At 39.3% G+C, this 17,596-nt stretch overlaps 1 protein-coding gene across 9 annotated transcripts in view; it reads right to left on the reverse strand.

Annotated features, from left to right (window-relative positions):
- The window catches only part of Atosa (atos homolog A), an 84,773-nt gene extending 76,924 nt beyond the window's left edge, over positions 1 to 7,849 (reverse strand). For 4 of the 9 annotated variants that reach the window (XM_074065968.1, XM_074065975.1, XM_074065970.1 and 1 more), the window contains exon 1: positions 3 to 24. Coding sequence is in view for 3 of the 9 variants with exons in the window: in XM_074065973.1 (XP_073922074.1) it covers positions 6,431 to 6,446 (16 nt within the window). In the remaining 6 variants the exon portion in view is untranslated. The other 5 variants (XM_074065973.1, XM_074065971.1, XM_020178742.2 and 2 more) reach the window with 5 other exon arrangements.
- Between the last annotated feature and the right edge of the window lie 9,747 nt (positions 7,850 to 17,596).

Consider the following 17,596-nt stretch of genomic DNA (forward strand, 5'->3'; position numbering starts at 1 on the left):
ACCATGTACAAAACTCTGCTGAATGATGAGAACATAGCTGTGGACAAGTGACAAGGCTTCTGGCCTCATGAAATTAAAATCTAATTGTCAAAACAGACAATAAATAAAGAAAAAGAGTAAGTACAAAGTTTAGAAGTGACATCAAAGAAACACAGGCTGCTGAAATACAGAATAATGAAGGCATCTAGGTGAATAAATATATTAACAGCATACTTAGCAGTCAACATTTTTAAACAGAGGAAACCTCTCTGAAAAATGACATTTAAGCCTAGAGTGTAAGGATGACATGAGCCCCCATGTTTCAATCAGGGAAAGGCTTTTTATACAGAAGAAATAGTGCATCTTATATGATAATCAAAAGACTGTATATGGTAATCAAAAACCTAAAAAGCAGCCAAAGGGCTGGACATGGTGAACAAAGAGATGAAAAGGCCTTGTTACAATTCTACCTGATGAGGATCTTTTATATGGAAAGAAAGATATGAGAAAGCAAAGTCAGTTATGGCCAAGAGTTAGGCATTACATATAGGCTCTTGGTCTACGTTTTGATTAGCTGCTGGCAATTTTACGCAGTCAGATCAATAAGGAAGTCTGACACAATCAAGGAACCACTCTTATTTTTAACTTGTTTTAGTAAAAACAAAATTATCGAAAAAATGGCTTTGGTTTACCAAGAAAGTACTGTTTCACGTACAATAATTTTCATTTCTCAACACATACACAGTCACTATTAAGTTACTCTAAATTTAATAATCCCAGTTTCAAAAATCCTCAGCCTCAAAAGGAAGGAAAACACTACCATAATTAAATATAAAGATGAGAAGCAAATGCTCTTTGTTTTAACAACTAATTATTTCTAGACTTGTTCACAATGCCAAATGCTCAGAGCCTGTAGGTTTCTTCCCTTCTTGAAGTCAAATTTTAAGTCATTCTCCTGTACACACATTAGCCTCTCAATTCTCCCTTCCAATTATTTTTTTCCTCATCCTTCAAGGAAATGACAGTGTTCATGCCACTAAATCATTTCCCTCTTACCAGATGACAGGCAAAAACACAGTCAGGGTACTTTTATGTCAACCCCTTTGGTATCTGAATCTCAGAAGCTGTATCAAGCCAGCAATTATTTGACAGCTACTGATGTGTCAAGATTCATCAGCATAAATGGATGACAGACCCACAGCAGCCAGCTTTTAACTTGAGATCACAGGAACTGTACAAAACGTGCAGCTCAACTAGCCCCTTTGTTTGTCCTCCTCAGTGTTCACTAAGTGATTGGCTTCTTGTTTAGAACACATCCAAAAGTAACAATAGCAACTCACATTTGCATGCTCATTAAGTGCCAGCCACTGTTCTAAGCGCATTTCTACATTAATTTCTTTAATTCTCAAAATAACCCTAAGCCAAGGTGCTAGTACATGCCCAGTGTAAAGATGAAAAAGAAGCAAAGAGAAGATAAGAAGCAGTCCGAGACCACAATTCTCACTAAAGAGTCTCTTTTCAGTGTTCCTCAAGCTTATTTCTACACTAATTTGTTCATAGTATCTTAAAATACTTTAATATAAATTACCAGTCAGGAGGTTAAGAGCACAGACTTGAGCTCACCTCAAATTTGGGCTTGTCTATTTATTATCATGTGATCTTGTGTAAAAAGCAACAATTCTGTGACTCGGCTCCATTTATGTATAAAATGGAGATGACAATAGCACTTACTTCCTTGATTGTAAGGATTAAATGAGTTACATGTGATACTTACTCGGAGCAGTGTCTGGTACATAGCACATCTAGTACACAGTATTAGCCTTTATTAACACTATCATTACTACCTCCATCTGGGAATTTAGCAAAAAACTGCTCTATTTAACTTAGTCAACACTTCTTCTCTTCCAACATCTGTCAGTTCTCTTGTGGCTGACTTACATAGGCTAACAATGAACTGTTTTCAATAAGTAAGCAATGCATCCCATAATCTCAGCACTTTTTTCCTATCACTTATCACTTCTTTTCTTCTCCTTCTGGTACTTGGAAAGGAATCATTTGAAGTTAACTGGATTGTTTATGTCATAGGTAACTTCATAAGCTACTGCAATGCTAAGGCTAACACTGAAATTTGTAACATCAAAAGGAGAAAAAACTAAGAGTACTCTCTCTCAGTTTTAACCTTAAAAAAAATAATAAAGTTAGGCATTTTGTTTGTGAAACAGTTTTTGTACCAATAGTTTTTGTTTAAGCATCATAAATGGCCTATAATGTGTGTTAAAACATGAGTTGAAATCATGTATTTCAATTATTGATTTATTAAATTTTGTCTTAATCTATCATGACACTTTTGATTTAAGATCAAATGAGATCTAAAAATAAACAAAATTAGAAATACCATGTATTTACAACATATGCAAAATGTCTAAATTACTTTTACACAAAGGCCACATGTTAGACTTCCCTTGAAACATGAGGCATTCAATATTAGTGTATCTAGGACCAAGTCCAAACTTGTACATCCTCCAGTCCAAGGTGGAATAATATTGTTTAATCTCTCTGGCTCTAGTCAGCACTTAACACCATTTAAAAACCTAATTAATCCCAGAAAGCTTACCATCCACATGACCCTCTACCTACAGAAATTAAGCTAATTGTAACAGCAAATGACAAGACAAAGAAATAAATTACAATATATGCCAAGTACCCTGTTGTAGGTTTTATATTTTCTCATATAACTATATATTAAAAATCTATTAAATCTTGTTGAGCATTGGCAAGTGGAATGCTATGAATGTAAAACAAAACAAAACAGTGTTAGGATTTTGCACATTTGGGTGTTTCCTTACCTTTGCTGAGTATGTTTTGCAACCAACCAACATATGAACATCAGTAATGTTTTATTTAACATGATAAAAGTGATTTATTTAGTACCTAACAGTGCTAACCACTGCTATATTTCATTCTAACAACTGTGAGAAGCTGGAATTCTTCCCACTTTACAGACAAGGAAACTGAGATAAGAGATTACTGTATTGAAGATCACACAACAAGCAAGTGATGGAACAAGTGTATAAACACAGGTCTGATTCCAAAGCCTGTGCTAAGGATAACATCAAAGACTCACATTTTCAGGCATTACCCAAGCAATGTTATGTGACTGTCTAAAATTAAAAAACAATGTTTTACCATAAAATACTATGGCTATAGTGGAATATAGCCATTTTGCTATACAATTACATGTTAATTATCTGAAGATACCATAGAAATTCTGCTGACTTTCACTTAATTAACTGGCAAGATTGACCAATGCATACCTACCCTAAACACAACCTGACAGACATTGCTGATACTGAACACCACTGACTAATAGGGTACTTCCCAGGTGCCTGCACACTTCTAGTGTTTGTGCGCGTGCATGTGTGCATGTGTGTGTGTACATGCACACACATGCACTGGGATTAAACCCAGGGCCCTGCACGTGCCTGGCAAGTGCTTGATCACAGAACAATACTTCTAACCCTGATAAACACAATTCTGGTGAACATGAATTCCCTCCTTTCCTAAAACAAATTCCTGCTGAATCATGTGCCCACAAGATACCTATAAAATTGTGTGTAAGAAGTTTAAAATTATTAAAAATGTAAGCTTCCACCCTCAGACTGCTCTGCAAAGTCTGATTCTACTTTAAAGAAATCAAAACTAGAAATCTTAGGTGCACATTACTGATATGGTTTATATAAGAAAAATTATGTCCAACTCTTAAAAAAAAAAAACAACTGACCCCCATCTCACTCTCCAAAAGGGCCATGGGGGCTGGAGGGCATGGCTCATAGCTCAGTGATGAAACACTGGCCTAGGATGTGTAAGGCTCTGGGTTTGATCCTAGCACTAAAATATAAAGGTGGGGAGTAGGTATGATCCTAAATGAAAAGATAAATGAAAAAATTAAAGCTGCTATTTTTCTGTAATTCCCCATTTAGCCAACCAAATACCACAGCCATTCATGTAGGGTAAGAGGCTCCTATTAGAAACTAATTCTCTGAAATACTGTCTCCCACTAAGGAAGTATTTGACTCTTTACATTAAAATCCGAACATTAAGGGCTGGGGGTGTGGCTCAAGTGGGTTCAGCTTCTGCGTGGTGAGTTCAACCCCCAGTGCCACCAAAAAAAACCCAATCAAACAAAAATATCCACATTTTACTCACATTCTTGAACAATGAGTGTCTGAGAGGTTCTCTTATTTACCCTCATTTTACAGAGGACTCAATATCAAGTATGGTTATATAATTCTCTACCCCACAGATTAAAAGGAGGAAATTAAGGAAAACAAGAACAAACATATTAACAAAGACCATTAATACCAAGGGAACATAAAAATCAGACATAAATAAATAAATATGATAGACTGGATTGGTTTAAGCTATAAACAAAAGAAACTTACAAACTTAAATATCTTTTTATGGCATTTCTAGATTATGACCAGCACAGAGCTGCAATTTATAGCAGTGGCCCTTTATCATCTACTGTCTATAAAAAAAAAGGGCAGAGAAGGATGAATATTTTAGAAATCTCTCCCTGTACATCATGATTATAATTCAAAGTATTTTTTGGCATTTAAAGAGTCATGTTTCAATTATCTAGAAAATCACTCAGATAAAATATTTCATTATTCAACAATGTACAAAAATAAAGTGTTAGTATTTCTAAGTAAGTGTTGTCTATAATTGTGCCTTTCAAACTGCAGGTCATCACAATCCACTGATCAAGAAATCAATTCAGTAGGTTGTGCTAACAACTCAAAAAGTGAAATGGAAGAGAAAATACAAAGTCACATTGCACACAGTAAGGGTAGTGAAAAACTTGCTTCAATATTTCTGTAACAGTTTGGTACATATTAATTATGCTAGTTCTTGGTCTAAAAACAGCCATGAATCTTAAGGTTCATGTTATTATGGAATAAAATCACAAAATTAAACTTGGAACCCCATCATTCTTATCTGCTTATGCTAAAGAAAGACATGATTTTAAAGGAGGGAAAAGTCACTTGTTTGGAAATCTTGATGAATAAATTTATTTATTTTCCTAAGCAATCTATATCAGTATATAACTAAACATTTTATTGTGCTTAGTACTGTTTTTACTTAAAATAGATAATACTGTTTTCAAACTGCTACTGCAATTGCCAATTTTTAAACTGCTATGACGTTAAAGCAACTTTTAACAACAATCCAAAACAAACAGTGACTTTGATTTTATTTGCTTGTTCATTCTGAGATGCAATTGCAGACCGTGGTGCCATTTTTCCAAAGTCACTGGAGTAATGTAAAAATCTAAACTTAGCACTGTACACAGTTACCTGTTCAGTAGCAATGTACTTGTTGATACTTCATACAGATACAGCTGTAGCCTGATTTTAAGTCTAATTTAAACCAGCAAATTAAATAAGGCTTTTTCCAGTTCTTTCTAGTGCATTGTAACAGACACTCTTACCAAAGATATATTTGAACTAGGCAATGTCTTTCTAAGCACTTTGAAAAAATATATATGGAAAATAACCACTTTAATACATTTTTGTAAATAAGCATCTAATTCATAGAATAAATTATTACTTCCAATCTTCAAGTCTCAGACTTGGAAGGAACTGTCTTCTAGTCCACTCCCTACCAAATACAATAATGCCCTCCTTACACTGTTCCTTGGAATCAAATTCATATCTGAATTTAAAAAGCCCTCATTGTATTAAAACACTATACTACAATATTTTAATCTTCTAAAATTGGTCCTTGCCATTGATCATGGGACTGATAAATGATTCCCGACATGTCCTTGAGAAGCACAGTGTATATATTCTGGTAAAGTCCTGGGAACACAGATTTGGAAAGGAAGTAGCATTTGCCCATCATTAGGGATTTTGGTAGTCCCAGCTGTTCATTTACTATATTGAATGCTGAAGTGCTTTGCAGACTTTTGGAGTTTGCTTAAAGCACAAAATTTGACCAATGAAAGTAGTAATGATAATAAAATAATAGTTGTCAACTAAAACCAATCTTCTCTCTTTATCAAGTCTAAAAAGTTTGTAACTTTTTTAAAATTAGGTTGACTTTGCCTAAAAATAAAGTCACTGCAACTCTAAAATGATACCAAGGATGTGGCAACAGATACAAGTGCTGTTCTTGACAACTTCATGTGGACACAGGCTGAATTCTCTCCTGAAACTGCTCTAAGGTACTGTCACAGAACACCTTCTACCATATGCCCTTCTTTGCCTCACCAGCTGGAATCTGTCACAGAAACAGACAATCATATGATACAGAAATAGTTGATCCTGCTGCGGAATTAGGTTAACACTTCTAAAAAGAGGCACGGGAAAGAAAGAAAGAAAGAAAAACAACAAAAAAAAAGAAACCCAAACACAACACAACACCAGTACGACTTAAATAAATCGTTTACCTCGGTCTGGCTTCATTTTCACATCCGATTTCCACCCCAAGTGCTGTGAAATACAAATATGGGTTCGTTCAACAGGCTCACCGCTGACTGAACAGCTTCTGCTTCCGCTAAAAGAGATCAAGAATCAAATTAATCTGGCTCCTGCTCTAACACTCTAGACCTTTGCAAGAAAACTACTGTTAAGTTAGGCCTCTTTCTGGCACAAACTGCGGTGACAAGTCAGAAAAAAAGCAAAACTCTGCACAGCCTCCCCCAATCTCCCTGGGACCAAGCACCCATCTCTTCCCCCGCCCTTGTGCTCTTCAGGCCAAGGTGTCCTTCTGTGACACAGCGTCTCGGAACCAAAAGCAAGATCTATTTATAACCTGGAGGTACAGGCAAGAAGCAGAAGAAAGAAGAGGAAGGAAAAGAAAAAAAGATTCAAACGACACGGACTAACCCCTTAGTAGAAAACGCTTCTGGGGACAGTGGCACCTCCGTGGTGGCCGGGATCGAAATTCTTCCACCTGGTGCCCGCGCGCAGGAAACTTGCAGCCTCCCCGCCCGCCCCGCCCGCCCCGCGGGCCTCACCTGTGTAATTACCCTCTGGCTAGCCTTAGCCTTGCTGCTGCAACCGCGGCCAAGTTTACACAATAAGAGGGTCAGCGAGAAACCCGAGTCACCTCCCTGATCGCGCCCAGCCCCCAGCGCAAACCAACTCTCCCCGGGGGAGGGTGGGGTGTGTGTGGAGAAGGAGGGCTGTCCCTGTTTGCCCCTTGCCACCCACCCTCCCTTTAACCCTATGTGGCCCGGCCTGAGGTCCGCCCCACCCGCAAGACAGTGTTTCCAAATGACTGCGCCAGCCGCAGGGCTCTTCCGTCCCGCCGCGACCCCGGATTTCCTTCAGCCCTGCCACCCCGAGCGCGGCGCCTGCCCGAGAGTTTGCATGGCGCACCAACCAGGCAGCTCTCTGCTGACGAACTCGCCCTGTCCCCTGTCCCAATCCCTCCTCCTCTTGGCACCGCTCTCCGCCGTCGCCCAGAGGCTCACATCACACTTCACCTCGCCCCCGAGATTCCGAGACGCGTCGGGCCGGCGACAGCGGAGGGCGGCGCGCAGCGGCCCCCAAGGCTACATTAAGGGACCATAAGGAACCCGAGACGACAAGCCCGGCGCGGCTTCCCGGCGCCCCTGTGGCCATCCACCCCCAGCCGCTCCCTGCGCTGTGTCCGACCCGCGCCTCGCCAACCCCGGGCCGCGCCCACCCCGCGCCTCTGCCAGCCAGCTCCTCGCCCGCCCGCTGTCTCTAGCTGTGGCGCCCCCAGCTCCCGGTTCCCCTTCGCTCGCTCAAATTCTTTTCTCTGCTGTTTGCCCTGTCAAAACACTGCCCGAGTCACGTGTCCCAACAACAGCCAACCCACCGCTCGTCACTTCCTCCCCGACGGCCTCCGCGGCGCGGGCGCCCGGTTGTTATGGCAACGCCGCCGCCCCACGCTCGCGCGCGCGCGCGCGTGTGCGTGCGTGTGCGCGTGTGTGTGCGTGTGTGTTCACGCTCGTCCCAGGTGCGCCCCACGCTCGTGTGTGTGTGTGTGTGTGTGTGTGTGTGTGTGTGCTCGTGTGTGTGTGTGTGTGTGTGTGTGTGTTTTCTGCTGGCGTTTTAGGCCGCGCCCGCTTCCCACCCCCCCACCCGCGCTCTGAGCCCCAGCAGGCGTGCGTCTGCCACCAGGAATTGGGGCTGCGCTATTAGAGCGCAGGGTAACCGGGGAGATGTCATCTCAGGGCCTGCCCCAGACAAAAAGAGGATAATTATAGGCTCCTCCTCCTCCTCCACACGGGATGCTGGCGCAGAGCTGGGATCTAGTCCCCAGTGGATAGCAGCGCACTGTGGCACCTGGGGTGAATGTGGCCGGGACGGGAAGGTGGGCAGCCAGCAGTGCGTGCGGATCAGGAAGTTCCGGGGAGTTTAAGGACAGCAAGCCCCTCGCCCTACATTTTACCAGATCACTAGGGGTTCTAGTAGGATTCAGAACTCAAACTTCGGAAGCACGCGAGGCGCTAAAAATAGCTCATAGCTTCTAAAGCACTGACTCATGGGCAAGTAGACACTTTTATACCATGTTATTGTTGAGGAGCTGTAATTTTGTTGTTGTGCTTTAACAATGTGACATGATGACATTTTGTGTTGCGATGTCGGGTCATCACTTAAACACAAACAGATGTCAAGAATCTTCTGTAGTTAAAAAAAGCAACCCCAACAACGGCTGAAGCTCAGCTACTTAGTGGAGACAAAGTCCACATGAGGTTATGAACCCGAACAAAGACAGGCAGTACAAATTTTCAAGGCTCTGGTTTCATTAGGAAAAAAAACCCAAACTTTTTTTAGAAATAGTTTTACATACAAGAATCTCAACAGGTCATATGTGCATACAATGTTTGGGTCAAAAAAAAATCTCAACAGGAAAGTATTAGAACACATCTAAAGGTAAATTTTTACCTATTTAAAAATATTTTTGTTGGCATATAATGTTTGGACAGAGGGGGATTTCATTGTCACATTTCCATATATGTTTACAATGTATAAAGATAATTTTAAGCCTAATTATTGGAGGGAGTGAATCTAGTTAAGATATAGTGTAAGCACATACGTAAATATCACTATCCCCCTGTACAACTATAACATGCTAATTTTAAAAACCCAATTATTTGTGTTCTTTTTCTAAAGTGTTATGGGTATTTCTTTTACATCAGAGAATTTTTTGCAAAACACAACACTGGCAATTGCTTGGGTTTTTTTTTTTTTTTGCTTCAGATCAAATATATGAAATTTCTATTATAGGAAAAGTAATGATTTCTAGATGTTTATGTGTGTACAATAAAATAATATGTATACTGCAGTTATCAACTTTAACTTCAAGGTTGTATGTAGTCAGAACAGGGCCGGAGGAAGACATCACACTGTCACAGAAATGTTCTGGCAACTTCTAACAAATGGCAACATTTATTTAATTGAAGTAGTGGCTACAAATGTTAATTCCCAGTAGATTTGATAATGCTATCATTGAATACCTTATGATGTGGGTTTTTTTTAAAAAACTGAACTGAAGTTTTACTTGCTCTGCAATCACTTCTCCATTATCCTTGGTAATGAGGGACAGAAAAAAAAAAAAAGTTACAGATAATCCAAAATCCTAAATTTAGCACAACAGCGGGGGTCAGAAACCAGCTATTGTAAAAGGCTTCCTGGGTGAATCAGCAACAAGATCTATGATTTGGTTCCTCTCCCTATGCCTTGCAAGATGTAGTAAGACCAGAAAAATGTTGAGTGCACAAACCAAGAAACTGTTCTCTTCTAAATAAATTTGGCCCACAGAGTGGGAGAAAATATTTGCCAACTATACATCAGACAAAGGACTGATAACCAGAATATATAGGGAACTTAAAAACTAAATTCTCCCAAAGCCAATGAACCAATAAAGAAATGGGCAAGTGAACTAAACAGAACTTTCTCAAAAGAAGAAATTCAAATGGCCACAAAACACATGAAAAAATGCTCACCATCTCTAGCAATAAAGGAAATGCAAATTAAAACCACGCTAAGATTCCACCTCACCCCTGTTAGAATAGCCATCATCAGCAACACCACCACCAACAGGTGTTGGCGAGGATGCGGGGGAAAAAGGAACCCTCTTACACTGTTGGTGGGAATGTAGACTAGTACAACCACTCTGGAAAAAAATTTGGAGGCTACTTAAAAAGCTAGACATCGATCTACCATTTGATCCAGCAATACCACTCTTGGGGATATACCCAAAAGACTGTGACACAGGTTACTCCAGAGGCACCTGCACACCCATGTTTATTGCGGCACTATTCACAATAGCCAAGGTATGGAAACAGCCAAGATGCCCCACCACTGACGAATGGATTAAGAAAATGTGGTATCTATACACAATGGAATTCTATGCAGCCATGAAGAAGAACGAAATGTTATCATTCACTGGTAAATGGATGGAATTGGAGAACATCATTCTGAGTGAGGTTAGCCTGGCCCAAAAGACCAAAAATCGTATGTTCTCCCTCATATGCAGACATTAGATCAAGGGCAAACACAACAAGGGGATTGGACTATGAGCACATGATAAAAGCGAGAGCACACAAGGAAGGGGTGAGGATAGGTAAGACACCTAAAAAATTAGCTAGCATTTGTTGCCCTTAATGCAGAGAAACTAAAGCAGATACCTTAAAGCAACTGAGGCCAATAGGAAAAGGGGAACAGGTACTAGAGAAAAGGTGAGATCAAAAAGAATTAACCTAGCAGGTAACACACACGCACAGGAAATCAATGTGAGTCAACTCCCTGTATAGCTATCCTTATCTCAACCAGCAAAAACCCTTGTTCCTTCCTATTATTGCTTATACTCTCTCTACAACAAAATTAGAGATAAGGGCAAAATAGTTTCTGCTGGGTGTTGAGGGGGTAAGGGGGAGAGGGAGGGGGCGGAGTGGGTGGTAAGGGAGGGGGTGGGGGCAGGGGGGAGAAATGAACCAAGCCTTGTATGCACATATGAATAATAAAAGAAAAAGGAAAAAAAAAAAAAAGAAAAAACCCATCACAAAAAGGGCGCATGAGGTTGCTCAAGGAGTAGGCCCTGAGTTCAAACCCCAGTACTGCAAAAAAAATTACAATTTTATTCATTTTACCCCCACCACATAGATTTATAATTGTTGTTTTGTGTAGCTAGCTTTTAAATCAAATAAAAGAAAAATAGTTACAAAAATAAATAAATAAATAAATAAATAAATAAATTTTGGTAGCACATGGATACAATAATATCTGAACATTAGTTAGACTAACAAAAATCTCTTTGTTTTTTTTTTTTTTTTGAGTCAGGGTCTTACAATATAGCTCAGGCTGGCCTAGAACTTATGATGCTCCTATCTCAGCTCACTAATGCTTGTATTATAGACATGTGCTACCATGTCCAGCTAAGAAATTTGAGAACATTAAGGCAATGGGAAAAAAGTACCTCTAAGAAGTATATTTCTGGGGTTGGAGATGTAGCTCAGTGGTAGGACACTTGCCTAGTAAGTACAAGGCCCTGGGTTTAGTTCCCCAGTCCAGGAAAAAAGGCAAAAAAAGGTGTATTTCTGAGTCATTCATTATTCAAGTCATTGTTTTAGTCATACTGCCTGAACACTCACTATCTGCTAGGCACATACTAGTCTTGGAGAATACAAAAATCACTCTGACCACCAGGGTCACTACTTTCTTTTTTGGTGGAACTAAAATTTGAACTCAGGGCTTGGTGCTTGCAAAGTAGGCACTCTACCTCTTGTGTCACACTCCAGTCCATTTTGCTCTGGTTATTTTGGAGATGGGGTCTTGAGAACTATTTACTCAGCTGGCCTCGGACCACCATCCTTCCAAGTAGCCTCTCGTCCCCACTCTCCTTTTGTTGTTGTTGTTGTTAGTACTGGGGTTTGAATTCAAGGCCTCCTCATATTTGCTAGGCGGGTGCTCTACCGCTTGAGCCACTCCACCAACCCAGTAGCTAGGATTACAGGTTGGAGCCACTGGCACCCGGCAGTTCACTATTTTTATTGAGCTTACGGTACTAATATCTTTGAATTGTGGCTGTCAACTCACATTCTGCAGCCTCAGTGACTTATAAACATGAGCTGTTTCGATTCTGAAGTAAATAATCTCTTTCCTTTCTAATTCTAAAATAATCTTGTAATTATATAAAACGTGTCCAAAATGATTGTAAATAAGGCCCTAAAATGGCAGCCCACTCTGAGTGTTGTGATAACCCAAGCAGAGCAAGTATCTCTAGTTTCCACTTGGTCAGAGAGGAAGGATGGGAGAAGGAAAGAAGTCAAGATAGCTGGCAGGAATCTTCCTCCTTTCCCATCTGATTTCCCTGATGTTCCAAAGCCATATGAGTAACTTCCAAGAGTTAGCTCATCTTCAGCAAAATCATTCTTCCTCTTTTACAGACTTTATTGGAATGAGCAGTGCATAGCAGGAACTGCATGAATGGATTTCATTGGTCCTAAGATGAGGAACATAATTGATTTGCTCACTTTATTAATATAAGGACGTTACTGTGACCAATGTCATGGAACCAGTCCAGACTACCAGAATGAGCTCCCCCTGAGCTGGGACTAGTACTCTTTCTTCTAGCCCTGGCACCTAGCACAGGCCCTGACACAGAGCAGGAGCTCCTAATATACTGCTTGGCATTTTCTTACTAGTGGAAAATATCTAGAAGTTGGCAAATTGGTTAGTGGTAGAAACTTATTTGTAAAAGACACATGCTCATTATACTTTTTTTTGTGTGGCATTGGGGTTTGAACTCAGGGCCTTATGCAGCTTGAGCCACTCTGCCAGCTTCATTATACTTTTGGTATTGTCTCCTAATAGCAGGAACCTGTTGTGAGGTGAATTGTGTCTGCCAAATACATTTAAAATTCTATTCCCTTATCTGTGGAATGTGACCTTATTTGGAAATAGCCTTTGTAGATGTAAACAAGGTAAGATGAGATACTGAATTAATGAGGGCCCCAAATTCAATACCTAGTGTCCTTCTGAGGAGAGAGTGAGCCAAGTGGGATATGTCTGTAATCTCAGCTATTCTGGGAAGCTGAGACAGGAGGATCACAAGTTCCAGGTCAGCCTGGACAACTTAGACTCTGTCTTAAAAGAAAGTTACAGAGGGCTGGGGTATAGGTCAATGGTAGGGGGCTTGCCTAGCATGTACGAAACCTGGGTTCAATCCCCAGTATCCAAAAAGAAACAGAAGGGAGAAACTTGAAGACAAAGGAAACACAAAAACATGGCCATGTGGTGACGAGATTGGAAGTTTGGCTATTGGTCCCCTGAGTAGGTAGGATTACAGGCTTGAGCCACTATGCCCAACTGTAATTGGTAGATTTTTTTCATCATAAAGTATGTGAGAATAAAAGTATAGAATTAATTAAAATGTGTACCTACAAGTAGTCTTGCACAGTAAATTAAAAAAAAGACAAAAACAAACTGAACTGTGGACTTTCCATTGCTGAACCAAGATGAAATGGAAGTTATTTTTTCCATATCTGAATTATTTCTAATTATTCATTGTAGTTCCCTACAGTTCATTTCTTTCTAAGAAGGAATGATTATAGAGTTGCTATTAGGGTATTGGCTTCTGTACCCTTTAAATTGGTTGGCTGGTTTGTCCTTTTTGGACGGTTCTGTTTGTCTACTCTATAACCACAGGTATAAGGAAGTATATAAAAAAAAAAAAGATTCTCTCTGGTTCCTGCCTGAAGAAGGGACTGTAGTACTTAGAAAAACAAAGGCCTCTAAATTTCAGGCCACAGAAACCTTTAATTTGAAAGGTTGTTGATCTGTTGGAGGTTTCTGAGCCAACAAGACTAAAGGTCTTTTTAAAAACTAACAGTAGCTGGATATGGTGGTACACACCCTACAGTCTGAGGCAGGAGGATCACAAGTTCAATGCCAGGCTGGGCTACATAGACCCTGTCTCACAAAACAACTACTAATAATTATTCATTTGTGATGGTAATTGTGCCCTATGCCTCACGTGTATTATATGTTTGTCCCTAAGGGGGTGACACAAATCTCGTGGTTAGAAAATAGAGACCAGTAACTTTCCCAAGGCTATAGTTAATAAGTAGAAAGGGCCAGTTTCCTGAGTGGGTTCATTTAAGTTCCACTGCAATATCTTGAAGTATGTTAAATAATTCCAAATTTTTCAAATGGGGAAACTACAGCTCAGAAACATTAAGATTTCTCAATGAGGTTGCACATTTATAATTTTAATTGGTTTATATAAGCTTAAGGTCAGTGCTTTGGAATATAATTTCTAAATAGATTATCTGTGGTTGGTGTGTTGTATGTAAGCTCCAAAGATCAAGTGGTCATACTCAGCTAATCACAGCAGCCAAAATTGAGCCTTAAGTTGTAAGCACCGTTCGGAATACATGTTTATGAAGTATTATTAGTCCTATTTTGCCATCAAATAAACAAGAAAGGGGGAAGGTAATAACTTGCCCAAGGTCAAACAATTTGGCAATTGCAGAGCCAGGATTCACACCCAAGTTGCATTTTAATGACCTGGGAGCATTAAGTTCCTAACCACTACCTGGTACTGGTCTCTTTCAGTATGGGTTTCCCCACAAACCCTGCATCTTCCTACCTTGGGACTTCTGCTATTTCCCCTATGTGGGATCATTCCTCATCTCCTATCCAAACCCTTCCAGACTTTCTGGGCCCAAAGTTTTACCTTATAATGTCTTCCAGGATCCATGTCCCAATCTATACTCACACATAACATCTATCTTTTTTCTGAATGCACATTATACTTACAATCTCTGCTTAGGGCAAAGATAGATTGTGACTTTCAATTCTTTATACTTTCTCTGCTGAGGCACCAACCTGGGTACAAAGACTCAAGTAATTACTGAAGACCTGAGGCCGTCACTTTGTTCTAGAACTGTTCCCATCAATTCAATAGTTATTAGTTGCCAGCGTGGCTATTGAGTTCTTGACACATGACTAGTGAAGATGCAAACCTGAATTTTTAAATTAATTTAAATATAAATTTCCACTAATGAAATCGAATTTGTTTTTAAAACTAAGTGGGTTTGGAACACTTTGGCTATGTGAATATTTTTCAATAGCAAATTTTAGAAAATCTAAATACAGATCAAGTATTTCTAATGATAATTTAAACTCCAAATTGAAATGAGCTATAAATATAAAATATACACCAGATTTTAAAAACTAGTGTGAAAAATTTCTCTTAAAATTTAAAAAATACTGATACATGTTGAGTTGATAATATTTAAGATATATTGTGCTTATTTTAAATTTTTTAAAATGTGGCTTGGAAAATTTAAAGTTACATATGTAGCTCCTATCACATTTCTGTGACATAACATTTCTGTATGACATGGTTGCTTATCCAACATCTAACAGACACTTCAAAGTCATCCATGTTTTTCAAGTGACAGCTTCTAATAGTACCAATTTGGGGCTAATGGAACTTGCTGCTTGTTTTAATCTTATCAGGAATTTCCTGCATCCCAATGATATTTGAACACAACACAAAGTGGTGAAGGCACACCCTATTTACACTGGGAGCTTTTGCATAGAAATTATTTTTTTCCTTGGTCTGTTAGAGGATGGCACACAGAGCTATCTTACCCCCAACAGCATGAGCTATTTTCAGAATCAGAGATGAGTGGACTTTGCTAAACATCTACACTGTTCCTGAGCTACTAACGATATTAAGTCTTTCATAAATCAAGTTTCAAGTTACTGATCCTTTAAATTTCTTGTTTTTGAGACAAGGGTCTTGCTATGCAGCCCAGGCTGACCTGAGCTGGCGATCCTCCTGCTGGCACTGCAGGTATACATCATCGTGCCCACCCCTCCTTTAAATCATTCACCACACGATAGAGTTCATTAAATCTAGATTTCTACAATAGTGCTTTTCATTGTAAAAAATAAAACCTCTATACCATTTGACTTGAAAGCAGGTATAAGCAACTATTAATCTAGTTCAAAATGTATACTATAATTATTAGGCAATTCAAAAATTTTGAACAGTTTTATCCTTTAAAATGTTTATAAGAAAAACCTTTCCTTGAGTTATCATCTTGGGCTTTTTTTTTGAAAAAAATAATAAGAATTTATAAAAGCCGTAGAAATCCCCCACTTCCTTTTCACAATTTGAAAACTCATAATTGAGACTAAATTCTTCACATGTAGTAAATTGAGCTGTCTAAATTACAGTTCTGGTAAATCCAATTTTTGCTGCTTCTATCAGAACCCCAAAGTTCAATTCTCCATAAAGATAATTCTAGAAGGTATTTCTTTATTCATCTGCTATATAAGTAAGTCTCAATTATGTCATACTGTCATGCTTCAGAGAGAAAGGAATATTAGCTGCTTTCCTATTTTAAATTGCATGGGCAAAATTCTGTATCTGAATCTCAGAGTAATTGATCTTTGTTTCCACAATGTCATTTCTATTAACATAATTTAATTCAATTCAACACTCATTGAACTTTATATGCCAAATACTTTTTTGGGTCCTAGGGATACAGAACCAGAAAAGCAAGTACTTACCTACAAAAACTTCACTAATCTAGAAAAGAGGCAACCACATAAATAAAGAATTGAAACTTGGTTTGGTAACAGCAAAAATAAATAAATAAATAAAATCATGCATAAGGAAAAGAGATGAAACAAAGAGGAGAGGAGGTCTAAGGTGGGGGAAGGGGTTCATTAAAGAAAAACGTATTAGCTATATTTTGGAAGATGAAGAGGTCAACCAAACAAAGTGGGGTGGGATGGAAGTGGGGGAGTTGTTCCTGATGGATGAAACAACATGTCACTAAGGTATCATAGACCATGTCAAGATGTCATACTAGAAGGTGAGAGTCAAGGAGGTTAAATGTAAGTGACAGGCACAGCATTAGACAGCGATTATCTTGTTTTGTTCATTGATCTCAGTCTTCATATCTATATCTATGTCTTTGCCACATGACTTGTAGCCCTCTTGCTAAGAGATCAGAATATGTTTCCCAGTTCCTGATTCAGCTACTTGACTCACTTTATGAATAGAATAAGGCTGAAGTAACTTTGAGGTAGACCTGAAGAGGGTTTTCCTATTTGTCCTCCACAACTCACCATTACCATGAAGATCAGATGACTGGGCTAATCTGCTGATCCCAGGAAGAGTTGCAACAAGTGGAGTGAACAAGAACTGACTCATGGAACAACCCAACTTGGAGTAGTAGAACCACCACAGCTGACCAGTAGATCCAAAAGAATATCAGTGTTGTTTTGAGCCTCTAAGATTTGGAATCATTTGTTATGCAGCATTATTGCAGCAATCGCAAACCAAGCTGGGCACTGGAGGCTCATTCCTGTAATCCTAGCTGCTCAGGAGGCTGGTTTAAAACCAGCCCAGGGAAATAGTTCATGAGATCCTATCATGAAAATACCTAACACACAAAAAATAGGCCTGGTGGAGTGGCTCAAGGTGTAGGCCCTGAGTTCAAACTCCAGTACCACAAAAAAAAAAAAAAAGCAAAGCAATATAGCCACAGTAATGAATTTTTATTTTCTCTCATAGGGACTGAAAACTAGGAAGGATTTTAACAAATAGGCAG

This window comes from Castor canadensis, chromosome 2 (genome assembly GCF_047511655.1).
Source record: "Castor canadensis chromosome 2, mCasCan1.hap1v2, whole genome shotgun sequence".
In the NCBI taxonomy this organism is placed as follows: domain Eukaryota; kingdom Metazoa; phylum Chordata; class Mammalia; order Rodentia; family Castoridae; genus Castor; species Castor canadensis.